The 26801-nt window shown below is 38.2% G+C and overlaps 2 protein-coding genes across 7 annotated transcripts in view; one reads left to right on the forward strand and one right to left on the reverse strand.

Annotated features, from left to right (window-relative positions):
* Positions 1 to 1396: 1396 nt before the first annotated feature.
* Positions 1397 to 12670, forward strand: HNRNPH3 (heterogeneous nuclear ribonucleoprotein H3). Of its 5 annotated transcripts, none has more exons than XM_049645136.1 (10): positions 1397 to 1584; positions 6528 to 6662; positions 7186 to 7324; positions 7828 to 8012; positions 8463 to 8549; positions 8869 to 8984; positions 10828 to 10963; positions 11975 to 12070; positions 12146 to 12238; positions 12375 to 12670. In XM_049645136.1, exons 2-10 carry the CDS (start codon positions 6551 to 6553, stop codon positions 12449 to 12451), a joined length of 1041 nt encoding a protein of 346 aa, XP_049501093.1. In that variant the 5' UTR covers positions 1397 to 1584; positions 6528 to 6550; the 3' UTR covers positions 12452 to 12670. The 5 variants fall into 5 exon arrangements, with proteins under 5 accessions (XP_049501093.1, XP_049501095.1, XP_049501090.1 ...); XM_049645138.1 differs by having other exon boundaries at positions 1481 to 1603; XM_049645133.1 differs by lacking the exon at positions 1397 to 1584 and adding an exon at positions 2314 to 2475.
* A 3307-nt stretch (positions 12671 to 15977) lies between these two features.
* RUFY2 (RUN and FYVE domain containing 2) overlaps positions 15978 to 26801 on the reverse strand; it is a 47431-nt gene continuing 36607 nt past the window's right edge. For both annotated transcript variants that reach the window (XM_049645131.1, XM_049645130.1), the window contains exons 16-18: positions 21629 to 21677; positions 16278 to 16355; positions 15978 to 16186 (exon numbers count right to left, since the gene is read on the reverse strand). In XM_049645131.1, coding sequence (XP_049501088.1) covers positions 16043 to 16186; positions 16278 to 16355; positions 21629 to 21677 — 271 coding nt within the window. In that variant the 3' untranslated portion in view covers positions 15978 to 16042. The remainder of the gene's footprint in view (positions 16187 to 16277; positions 16356 to 21628; positions 21678 to 26801) is intronic.

The raw sequence follows: 26801 nt of genomic DNA on the forward strand, positions 1-26801 counted from the left end.
TGTAAACTGATGGAAACTATCAGTTTAACCATTTGATTTCCATCCTTTCCTTTGTTTTTGGGCAGCCGGGGTACCTGAGGAATATCACACATATCCCACCTGAGGGTGGGGGGGATTGTGCTAGTTTGTGCTTAGCCCTCAGCTTGCCTTAGTATCCCTCATCAGCATTGTCCACATTTCCAACTACAGGAACATCCCTGTGTTCAAATTCATTTCTTTCCCTCTCTTGCACTTCATGTACAGTTCCTATGTTTGCACTTGCACTGATCTCTTTACCAGGACTGGCCTGCACCCATTCAACAGAAATTTGGCTTGAAATTTTTTTTAATTAAAAAAAAGAAAAAAAAAAAAAGCCATAACGTGTCCCTAAGGACTTTGGTGGCGTAGGACAGCACAACCAAAAAATACTAGGTCGGTGTCACTTGCACTGCAATTTTCAAGAACGCAAAGCCCTGTTTATAAAACAACCCTAAGGTGTCAGTCCTCAGCACCTGATCCATGCCCCAGGTTATAAAGTGGGAGAGATGAAACTAACAAAAAATAACAAATGGACTCCTCAAAAGGGAGAACAAACTGGTGGTTGCCAGAGGGGAGGTGGGTGAGGGGATGGGTGAAATAGATAAAGGGGATTAAGAGGTACAGTGCTTCCTGGTAAGCACTGAGTAGTATGTATATACATAATTACCAAATCATTGTTGTATACCTGAAACTAATACAACACTGCATATTAATTATACGTCAATATAGACAAGTGGAGAGATGAACTTTCTCCTGGGACTAGTGGGGGGGAAGGGGTTTATCAAGAAGCCCCTCAGGGAGGAGGCCCGCCTGCGTGTGGGTAGGGGGCTGGGCCCGGTGCCCTAGCGCCACTACAGGGAAGGAGGAGCCCCAGATTAGAGGCGGAATGGGGGCCTGGTACCCACTATGGTGTCTTCGCAGCGGGGAAACAATATTTTTACCGCATAACGCAAACCTGACAAGAAAATCCCTCTCCGCATTTGGCCTCCGTATCACGTGGCATCCTTTCCCTGCAGGTGAGGAGGGTGGGGGGGGGGGTTAGGGTGGGGACTCTATCGAATTTGGTTTTGGTGGGGACAGAGTTTTGGAAAACTTTTCCAAACTGCGACACCATGGTTCCTTCAACACACACTGGCTGCAACTGCCACTTCACATCCTCCCCGAATGGGCAGAAAGGTGAGCTCTGAGCATTTAACAGTTTTACCGTAACCCGCGCGTCTAACTAGACTTCCTCTCCCACTCTCCCCACCTCCTCCTCAAACAAATTGGTCGGCCCACCAGCGCGCATGCGCACTTCTTGCCGCCAGCGCCAAGGCGGGAGCGACTCCCAGGTCTCGCGAGAGCGGGGAGCTGGTCTTCGTTGCTCTCGCCCCACCCCCTCCTTCTCGCTCGCTCTCTCCCATCCCCCCAAGCCAGTCGCTCTGCTGCGCAGCTCCCTTAGCGGTTGCCACCGCCTGAGACGGTTGGAAGAACCGTTGTGGCGAGCGCTACACGAGGCGAGCGACTTCTTCCTCTTCACGACCGACCCCTCGAGCGCCAGAATCGGCGTTACTGTCGCCCGACAGGGTATCTGAAGTAAAAGGGGGTAGGTTGGGCTGGTGGTTTCGAGAGCGGAGTCGGGAGAAGGACGAAAGAGAGACTGAGAGGGGGTGGGGGGGGGGGAAGTGTGGAGGTCGCTGCTCGGAGGCGGTCACACTGCGCCTCCCAGGCGATCTCCCACTTCAAGGAGGGCGGCCTGCGGTGGGGGAGAACTTGGCTCAGGTGAAATTCAGTGGACGAAACTGAGGCCCGAAGTGGGGGTCATCCAGCATTTCCCCGCTTTCCCTGCTGGTTTGGCCTCCGCCATTTTGGGTACGGTGGCGCGGCCACTTCGGCTTCCCGCCCTTCCCCCTCTTTCTACTTTTTTGCCCCTAAGCTTCCTAAAACTGATTTAGAAGGCCGGGGGGAGGTCACAGCGCCCCCGGAAGGGGAGCGAAGCGAGCAGGGAAAGGTTGGGCACTTGGTGGGGCGGGTGGGGGGGTGGGGGTCTGGGCTGGCGGGCGCGCTCCCGATGGAAATGGCGCCGGATGGGCCTGGCCTCCCACCGCGGCCTCCCTACCTCCGCAGTCTCGGCTGGGCTACCCTGGGCTGGCGGGACTGCGAGTGACTTCTGACGCAGATTCCCAAGATGAGAGAGGCTGGAGCTGGGGGAGGAAAGCCAATGGCGACGAAGGCGCTCAACTCCCAAATCCAGGACAAAGGAGGCAGACGGCCTCCTTTGTAATTCCGCCGCCCGGTGGCGACGGTTTCTAAGCCAGGCTTGGCTGCCGGACGGAAAGATGGGGGGGGCGGGGGGGAAGGGGCGTACTCTCCTTAGCTCTCCGGTCTCTAGGGCAGCTAGATAAACGAAAAGTCTCCGGGGAGGAATAAAGGACGCTTAGCCGGCCCTTATATTCCAGATTTGGAACTTCGAAAAGAGTACGTACTGATTTTCCAGAGGGTTTTATTTTTCTCACATTTCTCTTAAACGTAAAGACTTTGTGGGTGATTGTTTTTGTAAGCAGAAAAGCGGCTGACTTCGAATAGGAATGTGAAATGGGCAATTTAAATAATCGTTCGGGTCCAGTGAACTCTGATAACAGCCTTTTGAACTTTGGGGCAGGGGTGGGTGGTTTAGCAGTGGGTTTTGTGTAGTTTGGCACTACACTGAGTAATAATGTAAGTAGGAGTTTTACCTTTGGGAAGCAGTTAAAACAGTGATGGCATAAATTTGTGTAGGAATTTAATTACTTTCAATATTAAGTCTCCAAGAGTTGTATGTTGTGCAGAGAGGCTGTAGAAGTAAAATACATCAAAATACAGTTAGCATTTATTTTCTTTTGGCAGCTAAGCATGTTTTTTATTTAGTATAGGACAGTGGTGATATTTTGGCCAAGAAAAAAAGCCTACTCAACAACAAAACAAACCGAAAGCCCAGTCACGTGGTGGTGTGATTGGCGGGGGGGGCGGGGGTGCCTTAGAACACAGGGAAGCTAGGTCCGTAATTTTCACTGAGTACCTGAAAAAGTGAGTCAGGGCCTGAGAATTTTATAAAGAGTTCCCGATAATGAATAGGAGTCCTTACAAGAACTCTTATTACCTACTTTTTTCAGCTTTAAAAACAAATAAACCTTCCTATTGTTGAAGATGGTCTGATTTTAGTAGCCTTTGAAAAAGCCTAGAGTTTTCTGTAAAGTAGTACATGATATAATGGCTTTCCTAATTGGATTACCCTAGAAACCTTTTTTTGTGTCCTTTAACCTGCATAATCTGGAAATCCATCTGATTACTAATTACCTTTTATATTTTTAATAACCATGTTCTTTTTTTGATGTTCTTATTTTGGTATACAAGTGGCTGAGCTGCAATAGGTGATGGTAAACTTTGTTTTAAAAAAGAACTCCTTTGTAATTTTAGGGACTTAACATCTCCTTTAGGTATTAGTGGTGTGTCTACCTTTTCTACTGATAATTAAGGAGCAAACACATTGGCAAGGGGAAATGATGTAAGATGTTCAGTTTAATTATCACTTTATTGCCAAAATTTGAAGTTCATTCTCATTTTTTAAGACTAGTGAGCTACCATTTATAAAGTTATTTATTGTTACATCAAACCCTAACTTCATTATATTTCAGAAGATAGTATATGCCTCTGTGTATTAAAGGAATTTTATATTTCATTTTACCTCTTAGATGCTTAGCAACTTGGAGATAGAATTCACATACCATAAACTTCACCTATTTAAAATCATGTGGACTTTTGTGACTGGCTTCTTTCACTTAATATCATGTTTAGGAAATTAAAGTCTCACTCAAAAGTGACTTCAGTTATACTAGTTCAGCTGCTGGTATTTTTAATTGGTGCTAACACTTGGAAGTCTTAAAGCAGAATTGGGATTAGTCGTGAAACTTGCAAAGAAAGGTCGAGATGGATTATCCTGAATAATTGGTAGACTCTAGGTAGTGTCTGAGACCGCTTTATTAATGTATTAGAGGAAATTGTCTTTTTGTATGCTTTCAGAGTTTGTCTTGGTTTTGTTTTGTAAGTAGAATTCTAGACTCAAATTTTGAGTTTTGAAGGAATAATCAAGTGTGGCTTTTAAAATTGTGTAGTCTTCATACATGTAGAGTGGAGAAGAGTCATCCTGTGAAATAGTTTGTCTTCTGAATCTGGTTAACTTTTTCTCCACTTACAATTGTGTTAAGTTTATTATTGTGTTTTTTACAGACTTAATGTTTTGTTAGTTTTGTATAGGTCTTTTTAGTATAGACTGATCCAAAAATCAAAACTAGTGTGCTTGCTTGTGTTTCTTAGAAAGGGCTAAAGTTTATAGTGAAGATAAGTCAGTTACCATCTTTTTGTTTGTTCCCAAAACAAAGTATCTTTACTTTGAAGAAAGAAACGTTCTAAATAATAAAAAGCGTCACACCAAGGTCTTTTTACAACACATTAAATTGATTTTGCAAAGTACTTACATGTTTTATAAGAAGTAACATTTGATGTTACATCCTTTAATTTTTCTTTTTTCTATTGAGTCATCTTTTATAGGAATTTTTTTTTTAAGTTGATGCCATTTTTTAAAGTCTTTTGGGGTTTTTTTAAGAAAATGGTAGAGATCTTCAAAATGTCGTAACTTTTTCTCAAACTGACTCAGGGTCTACTTTTTTCAGGACTACTCTGCTTTTTATCTAATAGGTGCTATAGAAAACATTTCCAAAAAGCCCTCCTTTTTCCTCTGCCTTGGACATAATCCTTCCTTAGGAAGCTTGAAAGCTTAAGCCTATGTTGACTATGGAAAAGACTTTAACTATCTGTATTTCAAGACTCAGGATAGTTTTCTGTCCTTTAATTAAGGTTTCTTTATTTTGTTTGTGGTATAATTCAGTAGTTATACAGGGCCCTTTAAAACCCAGTGACTACCATTGAATGATTAGCCATGCTACGGACCAAGCTTTATAAACGAGTCTTAAAAGTAACAGTCCGGTGAAGTATAAGCACCTGTGCTATCTGTATTTTACAGTTGAACAGAGAGGTTAAGAAGTTTGCTTACATCAGCCATTGAGTGGCAGAATAGGGATTCAAATCCAGGGTTTTGTTTTTTTTTTATGATTTTTTTGTTTGTTTTCTTAATTCACATCAAGTATTCATGTGCGTAAAAATCAGTTGTAACGTCTGATAAAAAAAAAATTCAAAATCTTCCCACTTTGGTGTCTGTGTCTAGAGTGCCTCCCAGGATTTTTTAAAACCACAAAACAAGTCTCAAAGTTGTTATTTACATGCAGAGGTATTTAATAACCACATTGGGAAAATTTGTCCGTTAGTTTTTTTTTAAATGTACCAATTCTAGCAAAAAAAAAAATTTACTTTCTGCAGATGCTACTTCTCACAGTTGCACTGATAATTAGATGGTGTGAAATTAAATATTAGTGAACACTGTTATGGAATACCTTCAAGCGTAAAGGAATCAAGTGAACAAATTGTTTTGTTTACAGGGGAGGAGGTGGTGAGGGAAAGGTTTGAAATACTCAGGTGAGTAGGATTCCTACAGCTGCTTAGTGAAATTTGTAACGTCTGGTAAGTTTCTGCAGCTGAAGGACTTCTGCATTAGCCTCTTTAAAATGTACTGGAATTCTAAAAGGATGGTTGTCTCTTGGGAAGGGAGCTGGGTGTGGATGGGTTCTTTTTGGAAGGCTAGGAGGGCTTCTTACTGTACCCTAAAAAAAAAAAAATGTGAATGTGTTGCCTTTTAAAATTTGTGTTTAAAAGTAAAGCAGTGAGTAAACTCATCTTTAATATACTCCAAACAGGTAGCTTCAAAAAACAGACACTGTTGGAAGGCCTTTTGAGGCCTTTTACCCCGATTTTTAAAACATACCCTAATTAAGTCATTTTAAAACTTTTGAGAAGTGTTTAGATTTAAAGTAGAGATAGGAATTTTTTCCCCTCCTTCAAAAGCAATTTGACGTGTTCAGATTTAAAGTGCATCTAAAAATTAGACTTTTGTAATGCCATTTTTCTAATATTGAAGGAAGTACTCATTGAACTTTTGACTTAGGCTCTTGCTGTAAGTGGACACTGGTGGTATGTGCAGCTTTTGAGTAATTAAGTTTTAAAGAATTTGCATAATTCAAATGAATAATAAAACCTGAAAAGTGAATGAAAATTGGAGAAATGAGGAAAAGGCTAGAGTTGACAATAAGGTGACAGGAAATGGAATTTGAAGACTAATCTGAAATTGTGTAAGTTTTCTTAAGATTGGGCATTATAAAATATTTGGGCCTTAGAAATTCAGTACTTTGTGGGGGGTGGGACAGGTTTCACTCACTTTTCCCTTTTTGCCAACCCCAAAATGGGAAGGTGTTTTGCCTTTGCATTGTCAACAAGCCATATGTTACATTTCCTGTTGTACACCACTGAGTGGTGTTTCTTCAGTACCTGTAGCAAGAGTATATTTTGATTGACTGCTTTATGTGCTTGTTTATTTTTTATAGCGTTTAAATCAAACGTTATTGAGATGGATTGGGTTATGAAACATAATGGTCCAAATGACGCTAGTGATGGGACAGTACGACTTCGTGGACTGCCATTTGGTTGCAGCAAAGAGGAAATAGTTCAGTTCTTTCAAGGTACCTCTAGTATTAGTCAAAGTTTAGTAGTATTTTAATTATATATTTTTATTATATTACTCAGTTTTTAATTTGTAAAACCCATTTGTTTTGGGGTCTTTTTGAGTATAGTATCTTGGTTAATGTATTATGTTACGAAATATGCTCCAGTTAATATTCAGTACAGAATGTTTAGAATATGTGAAACCTAACTAATGTGCAATAAACTTAATTGAGAGTAATTATGTGTGATGAACCATGAATTATATGGAGCATAAATTTGATTTGGCTTTTTTAATGTAATATAGGTGAGCTTTTAGTGTATGTAATTTAAAAAAGACACTGGTTGCAAAAAAAAAATATGTAATCCAGTAATATTTGAAAAAAATCTTCCGCTTGTATTATGGGGTGATGGGAAACTTAAGCTTTTTTGTTTTGTTTGTTTTGTTTTGTTTAGACTTGTTTTAAATATTTGATTCAGATGGGAATGTTTCAGCCTTTAACACTGTTCCCCTTGATGGGGTTATTTGTCCTTGGGTTAAAGGGTTGGAAATCGTGCCAAATGGGATAACATTGACGATGGACTACCAGGGGAGAAGCACAGGGGAGGCCTTCGTGCAGTTTGCTTCAAAGGAGATAGCAGAAAATGCTCTGGGGAAACACAAGGAAAGAATAGGGCACAGGTGGGGATGGAGAGTTTGGGATGGTGTTAAATTTTTATTTTTGGGGGTTGTGGGTCACTATTGCTTAAATGGGGGGGTTACAATAACATTTTTCTGGGGTAGTTTAAAAGAATTGATAATTATCTAAATTTAACTTGGAAACTACAGATTTGGGTGGGGAATTAATGCTAATAGTTTGCTTAAATTAAAATTAGATTGTTTCCATTTCTCTATAGGATGTTGATAAATGCTTTTTTATAATCAGCTATTTTCTCTAAACACCTATGATGTACTAAAGGAAACAAGCTAAAATTATTATGAATTGTTTTCAAATGACTATTTATGTAAAACTTAAATATTATTTAAGTTTGTAGGTGTAAAAAATGTTAATTTATGGTGTATTTAGGCAATTTAAATTGGGTTATGTATCTAGATGTAGAAAAACTTACTGCATTTTTGCCCAGTATCTTATTTATTCTAATACATTTACGCTAAAACTTGTACCTTAAACCATTTTTAAATAGGTATATTGAGATCTTCAGAAGTAGCAGGAGTGAAATCAAAGGATTTTATGATCCACCAAGAAGATTGCTGGGCCAGCGACCGGGACCATATGATAGACCGATAGGAGGAAGAGGGGGTTATTATGGAGCTGGGCGTGGAAGTATGTATGACAGAATGCGACGAGGAGGTGATGGATATGATGGTGGTATGTGTATCTAATGAACAAAGGTTCTGTTGTCATTTTCTTAATGTTCCTGACACTTTGTCAAGAAATATAGAAATGGCAGTAATTTCAGTACCTACTAGGTTTTAAAAACCTGTTCATGAAAATATGAATTCCCATGGCCAGCAATGGGACTTGATTGATGCACATATTGGCACCTACATAATACAGAAATTAAAATGAAGATTTTGGCATATTTTGACATTTTCTGTTTAACGTCAGAATGAAAGTTAATTTGATGTCTAAATGTATCCTTTTGAGATTTTTTTATTTCCACCAAGTGTTAACTGCTTTTTTTAACATGCACTGAGTTGGGAGTTGCAAACTTGTAATAAGATAACCAGACTGTTGTCACAGAATGTTTCTATGAACTGGATTTATAAAATTTATCTCTTGAAAGTGTATTCATGTATTTCTCATTAAATTATACAGGTTATGGAGGTTTTGATGACTATGGTGGCTATAATAATTATGGCTATGGAAATGATGGCTTCGATGACAGAATGAGAGATGGAAGAGGTAAATAAATATTAAAGACATTCATTTTTAGGTGCATATTAGTATTTTACTACCATTTGTGGTTTAATATAGGTTAAGTGGCTTGTATAAAAATAGGCATATTTCAGTGCATCCGTACATGGGGCTTTTATACAGATACATACTTACAGTATTTGATGCTCAGAATGATTCTTTATTTGATGTTTAGAACAACTGTAAGTGTTAAGATTTCTTGGGTGGCAAAGAAAAAGGTATAAATAGGAAAAGTAATGTATAGAGAAGAAGTGTTGTTAAGAGGCTTTACATGTATCAGCCATTTATAATCTGGAAATTTTATTAGGTATGGGAGGACACGGCTATGGTGGAGCTGGTGATGCAAGTTCGGGATTTCATGGTGGTCATTTTGTACATATGAGAGGATTACCTTTTCGTGCAACTGAAAATGACATTGCTAATGTGAGTAATTTTAGTAATAGTTTTATTCTGGTATCCAATTTTGAAGCATTCTTTTTTTTTTTTTTTTTTTTTAACGTTTTATTTATTTTTGAGACAGAGACAGAGCATGAGCGGGGGAGGGGCAGAGAGAGAGGGAGACACAGAATCGGAAGCAGGCTCCAGACTCTGAGCCATCAGCCCAGAGCCCGACGCGGGGCTCGAACTCACGGACCGCGAGATCGTGACCTGAGCTGAAGTCGGCCGCTTAACCGACTGAGCCACTCAGGCGCCCCTGAAGCATTCTTAAATGGACTCATGTTTTTTATAGTTTTAATGTCAGAATTCCTTTAATACTGTATATAAATATGTATATATATATCCTTATCAGTGAATATTTTTTTGTCCATTGTATATTGATTTACTTAGAAAGTCCAGTTAAGAATTCAGTGAAGAGATGCTTAGGTGGCTCAGTCAGTTAAGCGTCTGACTCTTGATTTTGGCCCAGGTCATGATCTCAGGGTTTCAGGGGTTCGAGCCCCACATCGGGCTCTGTGCTGACCATGCAGAGCCTGCTTAGGATTCTCCCTCTCTGCTCCTCCTCCCCTCATGCTCTTTTTCAAATAAGTAAACTTTTTTTAAAAAATTTAGTGAAAAGTGATCAGCATAGAGTAGAGATGACTGGAATATTATTGCCCTTGTCAAGTTTTGGAAGTGGAAATACGTTAACAAGTCAAAGTTTAGTTTAGTTTGACTTTCTAGCTATATTGTGATTAGAAACAGGAGCTGTAAAAATAATGGGCATAGATGCTATTGCTGATTTGAAATTGGTTGATTTCAAATTGGTTAGAGAATCTGCAAAACTTCAGCCCAGGTGCATCTAGTCACATCCATTCTTACCTCCTGAGTAGTTGCCGTAGATATCCTGGGGGCCTTACAAAGCCAAGACTACTATCTAGTTCTAAAATGAATTTAGCTGTAGATCTTACTGGGAACTGATGGCCTAAGTACCTTTTTAGGATTGCTTCAACCTGGTTAACTTGTGATTAGAACTAAGTAATATATTTTGGGAGCTGTCCACATATAGTTGGTATATGTTTATCAAATTCCATTGGTCTAAATCCTAACACCTAAATTCTCTGCGCATGTTTCTAAGTCTCAGGTGACCTATTTATCCTTTAGCAATTTCGAAATACTTTTTCTTGGGAGGACAGAGGACTTAACTCCTCTCCCTCTCAGTGGTAGGATATGACACTTTTTCTGTTTAGAGTGAACTGTGTTTTGGGTTAGAATTTTCTTTTCTTTTAATATCACTTAGCTTGCTTTTTCTTTTACTTAGGTTATTTTTTTTAAGTGCTCCAAACTGGGTGGAGCTCAACACAAGGCTTGAACTCATGACCGTGAGATTAAGACCTGAGCCAAGATCAAGAGTTGGACACTTAACCAACTGAGCCACCAAGGCACTCTTATTAGCTTATTTTAAAATTTTTAATGTTTATTTTTGAGAGCGTGGGAGAGGGGCAGAGAGAGAGGGAGACACAGAATCAGAAGCAGGCTCCAGGCTCTGAGCTGTCAGCAGAGCACAATGTGGGGGCTCGAATTCACAAGCAGTGAGATCATGACCTGAGGTGAAGTCAGACACTTAACCAACTGAGCCACCAGGCGCCCCATTATTAGCTTATTTTAAAGAGAATTTCTTTGCATTTTCCCCTGAGTGTATAATTTTATATTATTCCCAGAACTGTTGTAGTTGATCTGTTAGCCTTGCAATACAGAGCAGTAGAGAGGTTTGTTTTAACGCATAAGGGTATGTGGTAATTTACTTCTGATAATCTAAATAGAAAAATTAATAACATGTTTTGTTTAGTTCTTCTCACCACTAAATCCAATACGAGTGCATATTGATATTGGAGCTGATGGCAGAGCAACAGGAGAAGCAGATGTAGAATTTGTGACACATGAAGATGCCGTAGCTGCCATGTCTAAAGATAAGAATAACATGCGTAAGTGGTATCTTTGGCTTGCTAACTCATTTCTCAGGTGTGAATTTCTAAAATAACTCTCATTTGTAATTCCTCATATGTAAGATGTTACAGGATCTGTAGATACAATTCTTGGCAGTTATTGGGACCTGAAACCATATGGCCTCTAATAAGTTCAGACTTTTTAAAGGCTTTTTACGGGCCTTTTTAATGAAAAGGTAATTCAGGCTTAGTACTTGACAGGTTATTACAGCTTAAGTTATTATTGGGGGAAAATAGGTAATGTTACTCGCATTTGCCTGAGTTCCCATGCCATTTGCAAATCACCGCTTAACCCATATGTCAACTAACTCAGGGAAGTTATTTCTGCATGTTATCAAATCCATTTTAAATATTAAATTTTACCCTGACTAGTGATTCCTAAATCTGACTATACACAGATCATTTTGTAGTCAGTAGAAAATAGGTTTTTGTGGACATTACTTTCATGATTCTAATTCAGTTCTTGGGACGTGGAGTATACATTTTTTTGAGAGAGCGAGCACGTGTAGGGGAAGGGCAGAGGGAAGGAATATCCCAAGCAGGCTCCATGCCCAGCACACACAGCCTGATGTAGGGCTTGGTCTCCTGGATCTCATGACCATGAGATAATGACCTGAGCCGAAGTCAAGAGTGGGATGGATGCTTAATCAACTGAGCCAGCCACCCAGGTGTCCCTGGGGACATGGAATATATTGTAAGAAGTACACTAGCTGGTTCTACAATAATGAATCAGCCCTTTTTATAGATGAGGAAACAGAGTCCTCATCCAGTTTTTGCTTGTTCAGGGTTGTACGATTTGAACAAACTTGGTAAGTTAGGTTTGTAGCCCGTCTGGCATTCATTTTATCACTCCACTAGGAAGTCTGTAAATAGGAAGTCTATAAACATGCTTTCAGGTTAATATTAGCTAGTCATTATTTTTATGCTTTTATTGATAAATTTGATCCATCATTGCTTTCATCCCTATTAATCTTTTCTTTTTTCTTAAAGAACATCGGTACATTGAACTCTTCTTGAATTCTACTCCTGGAGGCGGTTCTGGAATGGGAGGTTCTGGAATGGGAGGCTATGGCAGAGATGGAATGGGTATGTAAAGTTTTTTAAATAAGCAGAGTTACACATTTTACAGTCAATCTCCAACTTTTTTTTTTTCTTTTTAAGATAATCAGGGAGGTTATGGATCTGTTGGAAGAATGGGAATGGGTAACAATTACAGTGGAGGATATGGTACTCCTGATGGCTTGGGTGGTTATGGTAAGTGTCTTTGGTTACTGTGGTTTGATCTGTTAGTCCCATGTGTGGACGTTTTTAAGCTCATGTTATCTTTAACGTAGTATGCACTGATATTTCCTGCTAAACAATTCTTGTGTTTTTTGTTCTTTTTTTAAAGGCCGTGGCGGTGGAGGCAGTGGAGGTTACTATGGGCAAGGTGGCATGAGTGGAGGTGGATGGCGTGGGATGTATTAAAGCATAACCACCAACATCAAAGTCCTGACAACAGTGTCTGGTCTACTAGACTTTCTTACAGATTTAATTTCTTTTGTATTTTAAGAACTTTATAATGACTGAAGGAATGTGTTTTCAAAATATTATTTGGTAAAGCAACAGATTGTGATGGGAAAATCTGTTTTCTGTAGGTTTTATTTGTTGCATACTTTGACTTAAAAATAAATTTTTATATTCAAACCACTGATGTTGATACTTTTTATATACTAGTTACTCCTAAGGATGTGCTGCTTTCATAAGATCTGGGTTGATGTATTTTACTATTAGCTCTACAAGTAGTAGTATAGTGTAATTTTAGAGGACAATGGTTCACCTTTGCATAAACCACAAGTCTTTAATAAGCAGACATCTGAAATAGAGCTTGGAAAATAGTGTAACTTTTTTCTTTTAATTTCTCCTGGACAATACTGTAAATATATAAAACCTAAAGATGAGTGTAGGTGGCTTCAGGAGTATAAATTCCACTAATTTCTATATTAGTCGTTCTTTTTCAAATGTCATTTATCAAGCATAGCTCTGAAATGAAGATCTAAAGGGTATCTGGATTTCTGAATATTCCTAATTGTGTTACCTGGGGATGAGAGCGTTGGAAGTTTAAATTCTAGCCCTAGAGTTTAGAATAAGATTCACTCAGCACTTGACTGAAGTACCAAAAATGTTTCCCAAAAAAATGATAGTTGTAAGTTCTCTCTAAATGTTAGACTAGGTTAAGGTTCTCAGTGACATGAGAATTCAGTACAAAAAGTATTTACTGTGGAGTATAATTCTCACAGCTGTTATTTTCAGTTTTCCTGCCCAATAGTTAAAGTATATGGTTTTTTAGTAACTGTATAAATGATTAAACAAATGTAAGAGACCAGTCCATGTGATAGTCAATTAAAATGAGAGTCCTGGAAGTTGGATTTTGCATTTGATATCTGTTTGGAGTTTTAGAGCCATTGTGTTTAAAAATACTATATGTAGCAAGGAAAAGGTGCTTTTTACTTTTAATCCCTTTGATCAATATGGCTTTTTTCCAAATTGGCTAATGGATCAAAATGAAACCTGTCAATGTGAATTCAGTTATTGACCTTGTTACTTGTTTTTGCTAGAAATGTTATTAATGTAATAAATATCAACATGGGAGATAATAGTGTGGTCTGTCCTAGAATGCTTTGTGTCGGTTACTGATTGTAAATCATATTGGTAGAAGGTGCCGTATCTACGTGAACACTGGACAAAGTGACTCCTAAGGAGTGATTTCTGCTGTTAGAGAAGGAAGCTGTGTTAGCTTAAATGGAGCAGTGACTTGTTTAATGCTTGTACTCCTCCCTTAATTATCCGTTTAAGTATTAGGCTCATACCACTTAACCCTTTAGAGATCCTATGGGCTTTTTTCCCCAGGACTACCCTATTAAAATCAATAAAAGTTATAAATGCAAGTTAGCCTTTCAAAGGGCAATTTTTCATATCTTTTATTTGGTTTATAAAATTCACATTTTGTTTTAAAACAGCACAGAGTAAGAATTACAATTCCTTGGCACCACCATAGCATTACTGTAGTACTGGCTAGACGGAATGGTTTGTGAGATTCATAGTTTCTATGAGGGCAAATCTTGACAAATAGAAAGTGTAGATTCACAATACAAATTAAGTTTTATAACAAAATCCAAAATTTAGTAATAAATAGTTTTTAAATAAGAGCCCAAACTAAATGAAGCAAGTTGTATTGCTGTCCCAAAGGCTTGCATACAAAAAGCCCAAATCAATGGGGATAATGGGAGTTTTGAATAATGAATTTAAAGGGGACTGAAAATCACGGTCTGTTGAATGAAACCAAGCCTTGGAATTTAAGCAAAATCACATTCAAAAATTTGTTCTAGTAAGCACAGTAATAAAACACCTAGTATTTGAAATTTCATATTTGCTTATTCTCATTTTTAGTAATCATAAAAATGTTAATTCATCCCATCAATACAAAACAGTTCAAGAATATAATTCATCTCTTGACAATATTTCTGTCGACATTCAAGAAAGACCACCTAAAAATCTGTACAACAGTTCTAACTGAAGACCTCAAAAGCTAACTGGATATGGAGAAAATAATGCGAGTAAAATACTGGTTTCATACTTTGGCAATTTAGAAAATTCATTTTTTAAACCCAAGTGAAAATACATATATTCTGAGGAAATGATCCTGCAGAGTAGTAACCGTTTTAGGTAGGAGGGAAGTGGTCATGATTAATTCTCTATAATATTCCTAGGATTAATTCCTATCTGTGTGAAAGATTCATAGACTTAAAGTGCATGGCTAAAAATACCTAAGAGGGGTCTCCCAAGTGGTGATGCTATTCAAAGGTTACTTATACAAGGGTAACTTTACATATTCTTGGTATGCTACAAGCAGTATAAGGGGATTAGTGTTCACTGAATCTTTCATGCTTGACATAGTTCATGTGTCATGGCAGGGCTGAGACCAGATCCTCTGTTCCAGAAAGAATCCTGCCTTGGAGGTTCTCATTACATGGTGAAGAGTTCACTGTGTTTATAACTGCAGTAGTGGATCACTATGATGTAATGCTTCCTAAAAGTCACTAGAATGGAAATCTAATAAAGTTAATTACCCAAGTCCTATCAAAGGCAAAGTTTAGCTATTTTAGGTTTCTCCTTTAATGCTCAGAGGAGAACCAATCAGGAGCTTGTAATCCCTTACTATTAATAAACCTTTTTTCTGGGGACAGGTTTTTCTTTTGAAAGAAGTATGAGCCCTCCCTGAAAAAACTAGCAGTGTTAGCAGGTATAGCGTATGGAAAGATCTGTAAGAACTTTTTTCTTTTTTTGGTAAAAAGAAAGGTAAAGGAGGATAAGTTTTAACTTCCTTTCAAAGGAAAAAATTGAGGTAAAATAAATAATACCTCTTTAAACCACTGTATCTGAGAAGTACTAATAAATACATTAATGATTAGAGGATGACCAAAAGGAAATTCTATAGGATAAAGTACTGGCCTTTTCTAATGCAAGACGGGCAAATGAAGTAGGGCAGAAAGGACAGAGTTGAAATCTTTGCAAGCTAAGGAAAAGTCTTGAGTTGGAATATTAATACTTGCAAAAAGTCCAATGTATTTCTGATCTTTCTCTGAGAACTGTGAAGCTTTAAAGTGCATTAAAACTACAGGCATCATCAAATGCCAATTTGACAATCTGGAGAATTAATCTGCACCCTTACAGAAGGCCTTTACAAAATAAGGCAAGTGTGTGTGTGTGTGTGTGTGTGTGTGTGTGAACTTTATCTGGCCTTTTAAATGGCGTTAAAAGTTACATGATTTAAATGGCGTTAAAAGTTAATGAGGAATTAAGCTAAAGTTATTTTAAAGCATGCCCTGTTGAAAGTTCTTGAATAACAATGAGCTATTCTATAGCTTCTAATTCCCATGAATGTGTGGAAGATAAAACTGATAACCAATACCATCTGAAAGCTGCTTAAGAAGGACTGTCTAAACACAGCGTATGCAGGTTCATACATTAACCATCCATTGTAGGTACTTTCATACGTAAGGACTTAGTTCTGGAGTTTTATGGCAAGTTAGATGAGCATCTCTGGATCAGCAATGCGTGACAGGAATCACAAACCCGTACTGGCTTTGGTGAAGAAGGCAACGGCAGTTCATTGTCAGAGCAAGCATTACAGAAAATTTCCCCACAGTTTCTACAGTGGTGCTATTAAATGGAAAAAATCAAAGAATGAATAAAATTAGAAGACATGTTTGCACCAAAGCTTTTGGATTCACTTCCTATCTATCTCCCTTACCTTTCTCTTGGAGAGCGAGAATTCCTTTTCACAAAGTTTACAATGTGTTGCTTCTTTGTCTTTCAACCAAACCAGTCCCTAGTAGGAAGAAGTGTGCATATTAATGCTCAAAGTGTTAACAATAAAAATTACATGTGAAAACATTTTCAACCAAGAACCTCTTGTAGGAATATATAGAAATACTGAAATAGTTGGAGAGATAAACAAGTATGGGATTTGCTTCAAAATAATCTGGATAAGAAAGAAGGGGTAGGGGTTGAATATAAATAAAACAAGATTGGCAATATATTGTTAAATACTAAAACTGGGTTAACTTCTCTGTACAACTGTATGTGGACATTTCCATGATTTTTGTTTTTAAATCTATTGATGGGAGTTCACTTTAAGAAAGAAAAAACCGGGGCGCCTGGCTGGGTGGCTCAGTCAGTTAAGCATCTGACTTTGGCTCAGGTCATGATCTCACGGTTTGTGAGTTCGAGCCCCGTGTCGGGCTCTGTGCGGACAGCTCGGAGCCTGGAGCCTGCTTCGGATTCTTTGTCTCCCTTTCTCTCTCTGCCCCTCCCCAGCTTGCACTCTGTCTCTCCCTCTCTCAAAACTAACATGAAAAAAAAAAAGAAAAAACCTTGGACATTATCTAGTCCAACAATAAGGATACATTTTCACTATGAAATGCATGAGTTTGGCATAATGTATACCATATACCACCGTAAGTCCTTAAATTTGAAGAGAATTTGGAAATCACGTTTGAAGTTGTCATTTTAGATACCACCTTACATTGTTTTATATGACTTAATTTCCCTTAAGTTATATAACAAATTTAATAGCTACTGTGTAGATAAGTAGAATATGTATGTAAGTAGTCTTTAACCGGTAAGAGTTAACTTGACACCTGAAATTTCTAAATTGACCCATTCTTAACCCATCCAAGACCCTGGCTAAGAACATTTTTTCCCTACAAAAGCAACTTTGTTAGATGATGCCAGCTTTATAATGAGAAGATACTTGAGTGCTTCTGATTAATCTCACCACATGTTCCTTTTTAAAATAGCCCAGACTAAGGCACAATGCCAAAGAACCAAGCAGATCCTTGAACAAATTGGGGGTTAGAGGTGCCGATCCACCACAGAGGCAAAAAATCCACGTGTAACTGGAACCCCCCAAAGTTTAACTACATTTAAGAACCTGTTGACCAGAAGCATTACGAATTAACAGTTAATACATATTTTGCATATGTATTACATGTATATGTTATATATTCTTAAAGTAAGCTAGAGAAAAGAAAAAAACCTGGAGAGCTACTATCAAATACCAGTAAAGAATCAAATGACTTGGGGGCACCTGGGTGGTTCAGTCGGTTGAGCGTCCGACTTTGGCTCAGGTCATGATCTCACGGTCCGTGAGTTCTAGTCCGTGTTGACTAGAGCTGACAGCTCAGAGCCTGGAGCCTGCTCTGGATGCTGTGTGTGTCTCTTTCTCTGCCCCTCCCCTACTTGTGCTTTGTCTCAAAAATAAATATTTAAAAATTTTTTTTAAATGATTTGAATTGTAGAATTTTTTTTTAAAGCAAGATGAGATAAGCATCCGACTTCAGCTCAGGTCATGATCTCGTGGTTCGTGGGTTTGAGCTCAGCATCAGGCTCTTTGCTGACAGCTTGGAGCCTAGAGCCTGCTTTGGATTCTGTGTCTCCCTCTGTCTCTCTGCCCCTTCCCCACTCATGCTCCCTCTCAAAAATAAAAAAGAAAACATTTAAAATAATAATCCAATGCAACTTGATGAATGCCATTAAAAAGGAAAGTGACTTCCCAAATGTCCAAAAGTCACCTAGTGGAAGATTTGCTTCCTGCCCAGCTATACCTTAAGGGATGGCAAGCCTGATGTGAAGCAGGTTTCAAAGCAGCATCATTAGGTTCAGAATTAATCTTTCTGACATCAGAGCTTGGCCTTCCAATCTTATTTTAATCTGACTGAATTCACCCTGCCTGTCTCCCAAATAGAAAGGCTGTATGTGTACACTGCAGGGCAAGCCTTGTGCATCAGCTGGAAGGGACCTCAGAGATTAGCAACTCCATTCCCATTTTACAGATGTGAAAACTTGTCCAGAGAGCTGAAGTTGCCTCCTCAAGGAAACAGCAGTTTTCAAGCAGAGCCAAAACTAGAAGCTATCATTCTGTAAACATGGCCATTATTCTCTGTCCAATTCCAAAATGTCAGCTGCCCAACTTACACCCCCAAGACAGGATATTAGAGGATCCTTCTCTGGAGAAACTCAATTGCCCCAGAGAAAAGTCCTATAGATATTAACATAATTTGGAGAGGATGGCCAACAGTTTGTGAGTTAACAGATTTCTCAATGGTGAGGCTTACCGGTCTGTAACAACCCACTCTCATCCGCCCGGCCAACACACACAGGACTTCCAAGATTTTTTGTGCCTTTATTGAGATGGGAGGATATTCCAACATTTAAGGAATGACAGGCAGGACGTACTTCAGCCAAAGAAACAAACCCAAGAAGGGAATTCCGAAGACAGAATGGCAGTAGCAAAAGAAAACTTTAAAGAAACTATAATGAATATCATCAGAGATAAAATGCAGATTGCTAATTTTAAAAGGAAAAATGAGTAAATAAGGCCTGCTGAATATTAAAAATATGGTAGCAGGGATAAAAATTCTCAGAGAAGTCTGCACCAGAATCTAACCAAGCCTTTTAGGTTTAACTTCCAGTTTACAGCAATAAGAGGACAGAGGAACAAGTTTGCTACTATGAAATGGCAGATAATATCCAGAATGTAAGAAACTGGAGGACAGCCCTCCCAGACCCAATCAACAGGTCAATAGCAAGGACAAGAAAAATTAAGTCACATATAAATAAATCCATTTTCATATGTATACAAAAACAAAAATCTAGATATTTTATAAAGATAGACAAGAATGATAAAACTATAAAGAAAAAGAACAGTGGTTAACACAAAATAGAGAATTGCTACTGTAAAGAGGAGAATGTAATCTCCCTATAAACTAAGTCACAGAGTATGCCATCGTTTTTAAGTTGTATGAATACAGTTATATACACGGTATGTGTCATAATGAAAAAAATTTTACAGAGTTTAAATAATGACAGTTGGGCAGACACCCATACCCGTCCAAAAAAATGTGAGAGCAAAATAAAAGGCATCTATGCAGATGCACAAATTCTTAAAACATTGACCTTCATTCAACATTTTCCAGGAAGCTATCAAAGAATGCATTGTCCCAAACAAGGGAGTAAACCAAGAAAGAAGTTAAGGGGTTCAGGTAACAGGAGCTCTAACATTCAAGAAGGGTAAAGGGAATTCTGAGAATGGAAGAAAAGGAAAATGTCAAGACAGGGCTAACCAGACCAGACTGGAGCAGGAGAGCAAAGAACTCCAGGAGGGAGGACTCCAAGGAAAAAAAAAATTAAATAATTACCTGATTCATTTTACCATGTGGAAAACTTTTCTCAAGCATATTATAGAGGTGTTTAAAGGTATGAGCAAACTCTGATGTTCAAATACAACAAAACTTTTAAGGCAATTATTAACTCCAGAGGAAAAAAGTAGTTCAAGAAAGAAAATATAGTCACAATATATACCACATGGCCCAACAAAGAATATTTCAATAGCCATAATAAAGCATATCCAGTAAATGAATTCTACAGAAACTTTTACTTAATTATATTGGGAGGACGATGAAGAGCAAACAGACCAAGGTGAGAGTGAGCAAATGCTCCTCATCTACCATGTTAACCAGGCAATAGACAGGTCTAAAATAGGGGCGCCTGGGTGTCTCAGTTGGTTAAGCACCTGACTCTTGGTTTCTGCTCAGGTCATGATCTCATGGTTCGTTTTCAAGCCCCGCTTTGGGCTCTGTGCTGACAGCGTGGAGCCTGCTGGGGATATTCTCTTTGTCTGTCTGTCTCTCTCTCAAAGAAATAAATAATAATATATATCTAAAATAGGTCTTAAATAAATGAGTGAATTATATTGCATATTATTTAGAAATAGGGGGATAAGTGCCAGAAGAAATAACCAAGAGAATTCAGAGTAGCTCCCTTCAGGTGGCAGGAGCTAGAGTGGATAAGGGATAAGGGGGTGAAGAACAAGAGACTGCTACTATTTTTTTTTTTAAGTCCTCCTAGCACTAATTTACCTTTTAAATTATTTACATGTAACATTTTCATGTTTTTTGATAAAAAACAAAATGGAGGCACATGGCTGGCTCAGTCAGAGGAGCGTGCAACTCTTGACCTTGTGGTTGTGACTTCAGGCCCCACACTGGGTGCAGGGATTACTTAATTTTTTTTAAGTGTATTATTTTGTTTTGAGAGAGAGAGAAAGAGAAAGCATGCACAGGGGAGGGACAGAGGGAGAGAGAGAATCCCAAGCAGGCTCCACGTTGTCAGCACAGAGCCCAACATGGGATTCAAACTCACAAACCATGACATCATGACCTGAGCTGAAATCACAAGTCAAACACTTAATCAACTGAGCCACCCAAGGGCTCCTAAAATAAATAACTTTTTAAAAACGGGAAGCTATGAGGCTCCTGGGTGGCTCAGTTGGTTAAGCATCCAACTTCGGCTCAGGTCACGATCTCGCGGTTTGTGGGTTCAAGCCCTGTGTCGGGCTCTGTGCTGACAGCTCAGAGCCTGGGGCCTGCTTCAGATTCTGTGTCTCCCCTCTCTCTGCCCCTCCCCTGCTCAGGCTCGTCTCTGTCTCTGTCTCTCAATAGTAAATAAACATTAAAAAAAACAATAATTAAAAAAATGGGAAGCTATGTGGTAGGAGGCAATCTCACTGAAGTACTCACAGAGAGACCATTTTTCTCCTGTGTTGTAGAAGGGATTCCTGTATCCAGACACATTCAGAATCATATACTGATAGACTGTACTAATCACTTTTCACACATATTAACCTCAATATTCAAAGCAAAGCCGTGCAAAATCATAAGGCCATTTCACCAGCCATTTCAGAAGAGAAAACAGACTCCATAAAGGTATGACTTGTTGAAGGTCAAAACCTGATAAGTAACAGACCAGGATAGGAACTCGAGCTCAAAGTCAAAGACTGTTTCACTTTGTCATGCCGTGCTTTGTAGGAGAGTAGATAAAATTATTTCCAAGGTCATTTCCAACATGATTATTAATTCTAGAGGAATAATAGGGAGGAGCTGGATCCCCATCGTCCCAGCTCCCTGTTTAGTGCTTCTGCCTCTATACATCGCGGGACTCGATTACAATACCTTAGATTCATACAGGACTTTTTTTACCTTCTGTTGGAGACTGTCACATATATCTATACTTCCCTACTTGAGGAAGACACTTCCTACTCACCTGCAGTGCTTTGTTGGCTTCTTTTATATCTTCTATTTTAAGTTTTGATCTAAAAAGATTATAAAATAGATCCATATTTCAGTAAATACATTAAATATAGAACATCCAGCAATTCATTATTAAGGTATTGGGTTTTCAAAGAATACAAAGTTGTACATACATGATTCTAATCATCTTTGACTAGAATTATATTTTGTTTTCCTGTGTTTTCTAAATTTCCTAAAGCAAAAATGTCCTTTTTAAATTTAAAAATTGCTTTAACAGAAGAATATTGGCATTTTCATGTGGTTATGACAATATTAATAAAAGCTATCATTTATTGTAGGCTTATGTGTGCCCGACACCTTGCTATAAATTTCACATGCATATACTCATTTAATCTTAAAAAAAAAACAAAACCCTATTTTAAAGATCAATTAAAAACAACAACAACAATAAAGATCAATAAGGTGAAGCCTAATGAGGTTTCACCCCCGTAAGAGGTCACAGAGGTAGTAACTGCGCAAGGCAGGATTCAAACCCTGGTCTCCATAAAGCTGGAGCCCACATGCTAACCATTACGCACACTGTTTCTCTACCAGGTGCAAAAGAATGATAAGAATAGAAATATTAAGGAAAATAGAGTTGTGATACTTTTCACCTTTTGAAAACACATGTTAATGAACATGCAGATTACAAACAGCAGTAATTATCTGTGATCCCACCACCAAGAGACAATAATCTACATGTTGAGGAGATGAGTATGTACATATTTTAAATGGAACCATCAGTTATATAATTTTCCATAAACAGCTCTTTTCAGGTAATAATATATCCTGAAAGGCTGAGAGCTGGCTGTTATTAAGTATCTGCCACATCATTATCTTAAGTGGTTACGTCGTAAACAATGAAAAATATAAAGTAGTTTATATAATTATCTACTGTTGAACTTTCAACTTGTTTCAAATTCTTTGCCACAAAAATTGTTCATTAAAATTGGAATGACCAAAATATTTTATTATTTTTCTCAGGATAACTTATAAATGAAATTACTGAATCAAAAGGTCCATGAACTAACATCTCTGCTCCTGAGGTAGAACATTAGGAACTTGCTTCATACTACAAATGCTTTGTTCAACACATAAAAACAAAAATGTTAGTTTTTTACCCAGTTCACACTTTTACAATGGGAATAATCAATGTAAAATTACACAGCTTAAAAGTACAAACACAATACTAAAATTTTCTTGGCTGAGTTCACATCTACAAAATGTGCCTGAACAAAATTAATGCTGATGGGAATCATGGCCAAAACAGCAACTGTGCTACACAGAAAAATTGAATATGGAATGAAAGCAGCTTAATGGCATTCACTGCATAAATCGTTATGAATGCCTTCGTTCACAGATATGGACTATAGAGAGAGAGAGACACCGTAAAGATTGTCCCCCTCTGATACGAACTGCCAAAGTATCCCGAAGAAAGGAGTATCAGTTACAGTTCCAATAAAAGCAATGTACAAGAACATGTCCTCTTTGTTCTGGACAGGGAGGAAACAGATGTCTATATTATACATTTTAATTAGCTTTCATTTAGGAACAAGAATTTAAAGTGTGTGAAATATATTTGACCATGGCATGAAGACAGCACAGAGAAGGGCCAAAATCAGATAGGAGACTGTAACAAATGTGACACAATCGATTATGACACGATTGCGATACTAGAGGAAAACATCCATAAATTCCACAAGCCTCTGATAATCCCAAAACCTCTGCTTGTGAGGAAAGAAAACAAATCTGTAAGTTTGTTTACGTGGAAAGAATATCATTTACAGAATACTACATTTGGAAGAGTCCTGGAAATTTTCTTTTCTTAAACTAAAAATTCTTGTTGTTGGAATGTAGGCCTTGGTGAGGTTAAAGGGAAAGTTAGCTATCACCCTTCATGTATTTTAAAAAAAATTTTTTTTAATGTTTATTTTTGAGACAGAGACAGAATGCGAGTGGGTTGGGGCAGAGAGAGAGGAAGGCACAGAATCTGAGGCAGGCTCCAGGCTCCGAGCTGTCAGCACAGAGCCTGATGCGTGGCTTGAACTCACAAGCTGTGAGATCATGACCTGAGCTGAAGTCAGACGCTCAACCAAGCCACTCAGGTGACCCTTCATTTATTTTAAACTCAGCCATTATAACACAGATATATTAGTTTACATTCTCTTCCTTGTATACTCTACCCTGACATTTCATGCTCCACGTTTTCTTCAAATATGAAGTTTATCTTCATTTTGTTCAACCCTCAAATTAGTCTCTCTACAACTATAATTCACTCAGGACATTTAAAACCTTTCAAAATCTATCAAAAATTATTTTAAAGAATCCTTCAATAAGAAGCCAATAGGAGTAAATATTTCATTAGTGAAAGTATTTTTCTTTTTTTTTTTCAACGTTTTTTATTTATTTTTGGGACAGAGAGAGACAGAGCATGAACGGGGGAGGGGCAGAGAGAGAGGGAGACACAGAATCGGAAACAGGCTCCAGGCTCCGAGCCATCAGCCCAGAGCCTGACGCGGGGCTCGAACTCACGGACCGCGAGATCGTGACCTGGCTGAAGTCGGACGCTTAACCGACTGCGCCACCCAGGCGCCCCAGTGAAAGTATTTTTCTAGTTAAAATTAATCATTTACATTTAAAATCATAGGTTCAGAAAGTGAGCACTAGAGAGTAATTTTCCCATCCAACCTCATCTGACAAGAAAATGATACTCCAGTTGTGATAAGCAAAGGCACTGTGCTAGCTGCTTTCACATATTTATTCTCAGTTAATTAGAAAAAGAACCCTTTGGGGATTTTACAGCTCTCCAATTTACAAATGTAGAAGTGGGCTTAAAGGGGTTAAATAACCCTAAATCACAAAGCTGGTAAATGGTAGATGAATACTAATGAATACTAATTTTTAAGTTTAATCATAATTAGAAAATGATTGAATGTTAAGTTTAAAAACTATTCTTTCCAGGGGCGCCTGGGTAGCTCAGTCAGTTAAGCATCAACTCTTGGTTTTGGCTTAGGTCATGATCTCATGGGTTCATGAGTTCGAACCCCATGTCAGGCTCTGCGATGGCAGCATGGATCGTGCTTGGGAGAAATTCTCTCTCTTTCTTTCTCTCTCTCTCTCTCTCTCTCTGCCCCTCCCCCACTCATGTTGTCTCTCAAATAAACTTAAAATAAATAAAAACTATTCTCCCTGAAATATAACTTTTACCTTTTAACAAAATTAAATTTGGTTCCTATTATCCCAAATGACCTTTCTCCTCCCACTCCCCATTTTAAATAATACTCAAATGGTCTATATATAGCCTAAAGGCTTCTGGTGAAATAGAAGCAAAGATTATAAAGTACTGATCCAACCTCAGTCCCTCCCTCATCAACAAATTTTGTAACAAATACTCATCACCATGTGTATCAGGGAGGAATCGGTTTTTACTTAATTTCAATCTGATAGCTTCTAATCACAGGAGTAGGAGGATGAAGAGAACAGGCATTTCACAGATAAACTGGTACAGGGAAACTCACAAGGGCCACTGCACCTCATCCAGCCCCGATAAATTATTCTCGCCACTCAGAGGACAACAGTTGAGAAAGATAAAATAAGTTCTGACTCAAAATGGGCCCTACCCATGTCTTATGAACTATGGTCCCAGAAACAGTAGAGGAAAACTAATAAATCTGCGCCACAAAAATCTGAAGATTAATGAGAAAAAAATGTATCATAAATGAAGTAAAAGGACAAAAGACAAACTGGTAAAAAAAAAAAAAAAAAAGATGTACACCGTGTACAACTTTTAAAATCCCATAAGAAAAAATGAGCAAGTCAACCAAAAAATATGCAAAAGATATGAATAGGCAATAAACTATAAATACAAATGCAATACAAATGCATACAGATACTCAGGGGCACCTGGCTGCTTCAGTCGGTGGAGCATATGACTCTTGATCTCAGGGTCATGGGTTCAAGCCCCATATTGGCAATAGAGATTACTTAAAAAATAAATAAATATAGATGCTCAACCTTGCTTATGGTTAAAAAAACACAAATTAAAACAAGAATTTCAACTGTCAGAGCGGCAAAAACAGGCATTCTCTCCTACTACTGGATGGAGGATGTTTTGTTATGACCACAATTTTTTAAAGCACATTCTTTCTGGGGCAGCAATCACCTCTAGGAAATTACTCTTCAGATATCCTCATTAAAGTATATCGGGGTGCCTGGGTGACTCTGTCAGTTGAACGTCTGACTTCGGCTCAGGTCATGATCTCACAGTTTGTGACTTCAAGCCCCGCTTCAGACTCTGTGTCTCCCTCTCTCTCTGCCCCTAACCCACTCGCATTCTGTCTCTGTCTCTCTCAAAAATAAATAAACATTAAAAAAAATTTTTTAAGTACATCAAGATATCAACATGCACATACAAGGATGTTCACAGCAGTATCATTTATAAAAGAAAAAAATTAGAAACAGTTTCAATTATAGCACATCCATCCTATGGAATATCAGTATGTACTGATACAGAAAAATGTCTAATATATTCCTAAAAAGACAAAGAAAAAAAAAAACCCACAAACTTCAGAAGAACATGCATACAGTAGTTTACACAGGGGTTAGACATGCAGTCCGTACATGCAAAAAAACCTAGTCAAAATAACTCTTGAAAATTCCTTAAATAGCCCATAAAGTTCAGTATAGATTGTTGAGTATATCCAACTTTGAGCAGTAATATTCATGCAAAATAAAATTTGAGAAACAATGAACAAGTCTAAAGGAAAAAGGGGGGAAAAGTGAATTCAGGGGCGCCTGGCTGGCTCAGTCAGTAGAGCACACAACTGTTGATCTCAGGGTTATAGGTTCAAACCCCACATTGGGTGTAGAGATTACTTAAAAATAAAATCTTCAAAAGAAAAAAAGTGATGAATTCAGCTATCTGAACATTCAAATGATCATGAGTTTACAACTCCACAGTCTTTAGCACTGCATGGGAGATGGGTGAAAAGTTATTCCCATTTTACTATTCTAATCTGTTTTGGGTTTTTTTTGGTTTTTTGGTTTTTTTTTTGAGAGAGAGAGTGTGTGTGCACAGGTGAGCAAGGGCAGAAAGAGAGCGAGAGAGGGAGGGGAGAGAGGGAGGGGAGAGAGGGAGGGGAGAGAGG

The sequence above is a fragment of the Panthera uncia genome, chromosome D2 (assembly GCF_023721935.1).
Source record: "Panthera uncia isolate 11264 chromosome D2, Puncia_PCG_1.0, whole genome shotgun sequence".
Classification (NCBI taxonomy): domain Eukaryota; kingdom Metazoa; phylum Chordata; class Mammalia; order Carnivora; family Felidae; genus Panthera; species Panthera uncia.

Coding starts and splice junctions, on each gene's coding strand:
- HNRNPH3 (XM_049645136.1), top strand. CDS start 6,551: ATGGATTGGGTTATGAAACATAATGGTCCAAATGACGCTAGTGATGGG. Junction 8,550..8,868: donor CAGAATGAGAGATGGAAGAG/GTAAATAAATAT, acceptor AAATTTTATTAG/GTATGGGAGGACACGGCTAT. Junction 12,239..12,374: donor TGATGGCTTGGGTGGTTATG/GTAAGTGTCTTT, acceptor CTTTTTTTAAAG/GCCGTGGCGGTGGAGGCAGT.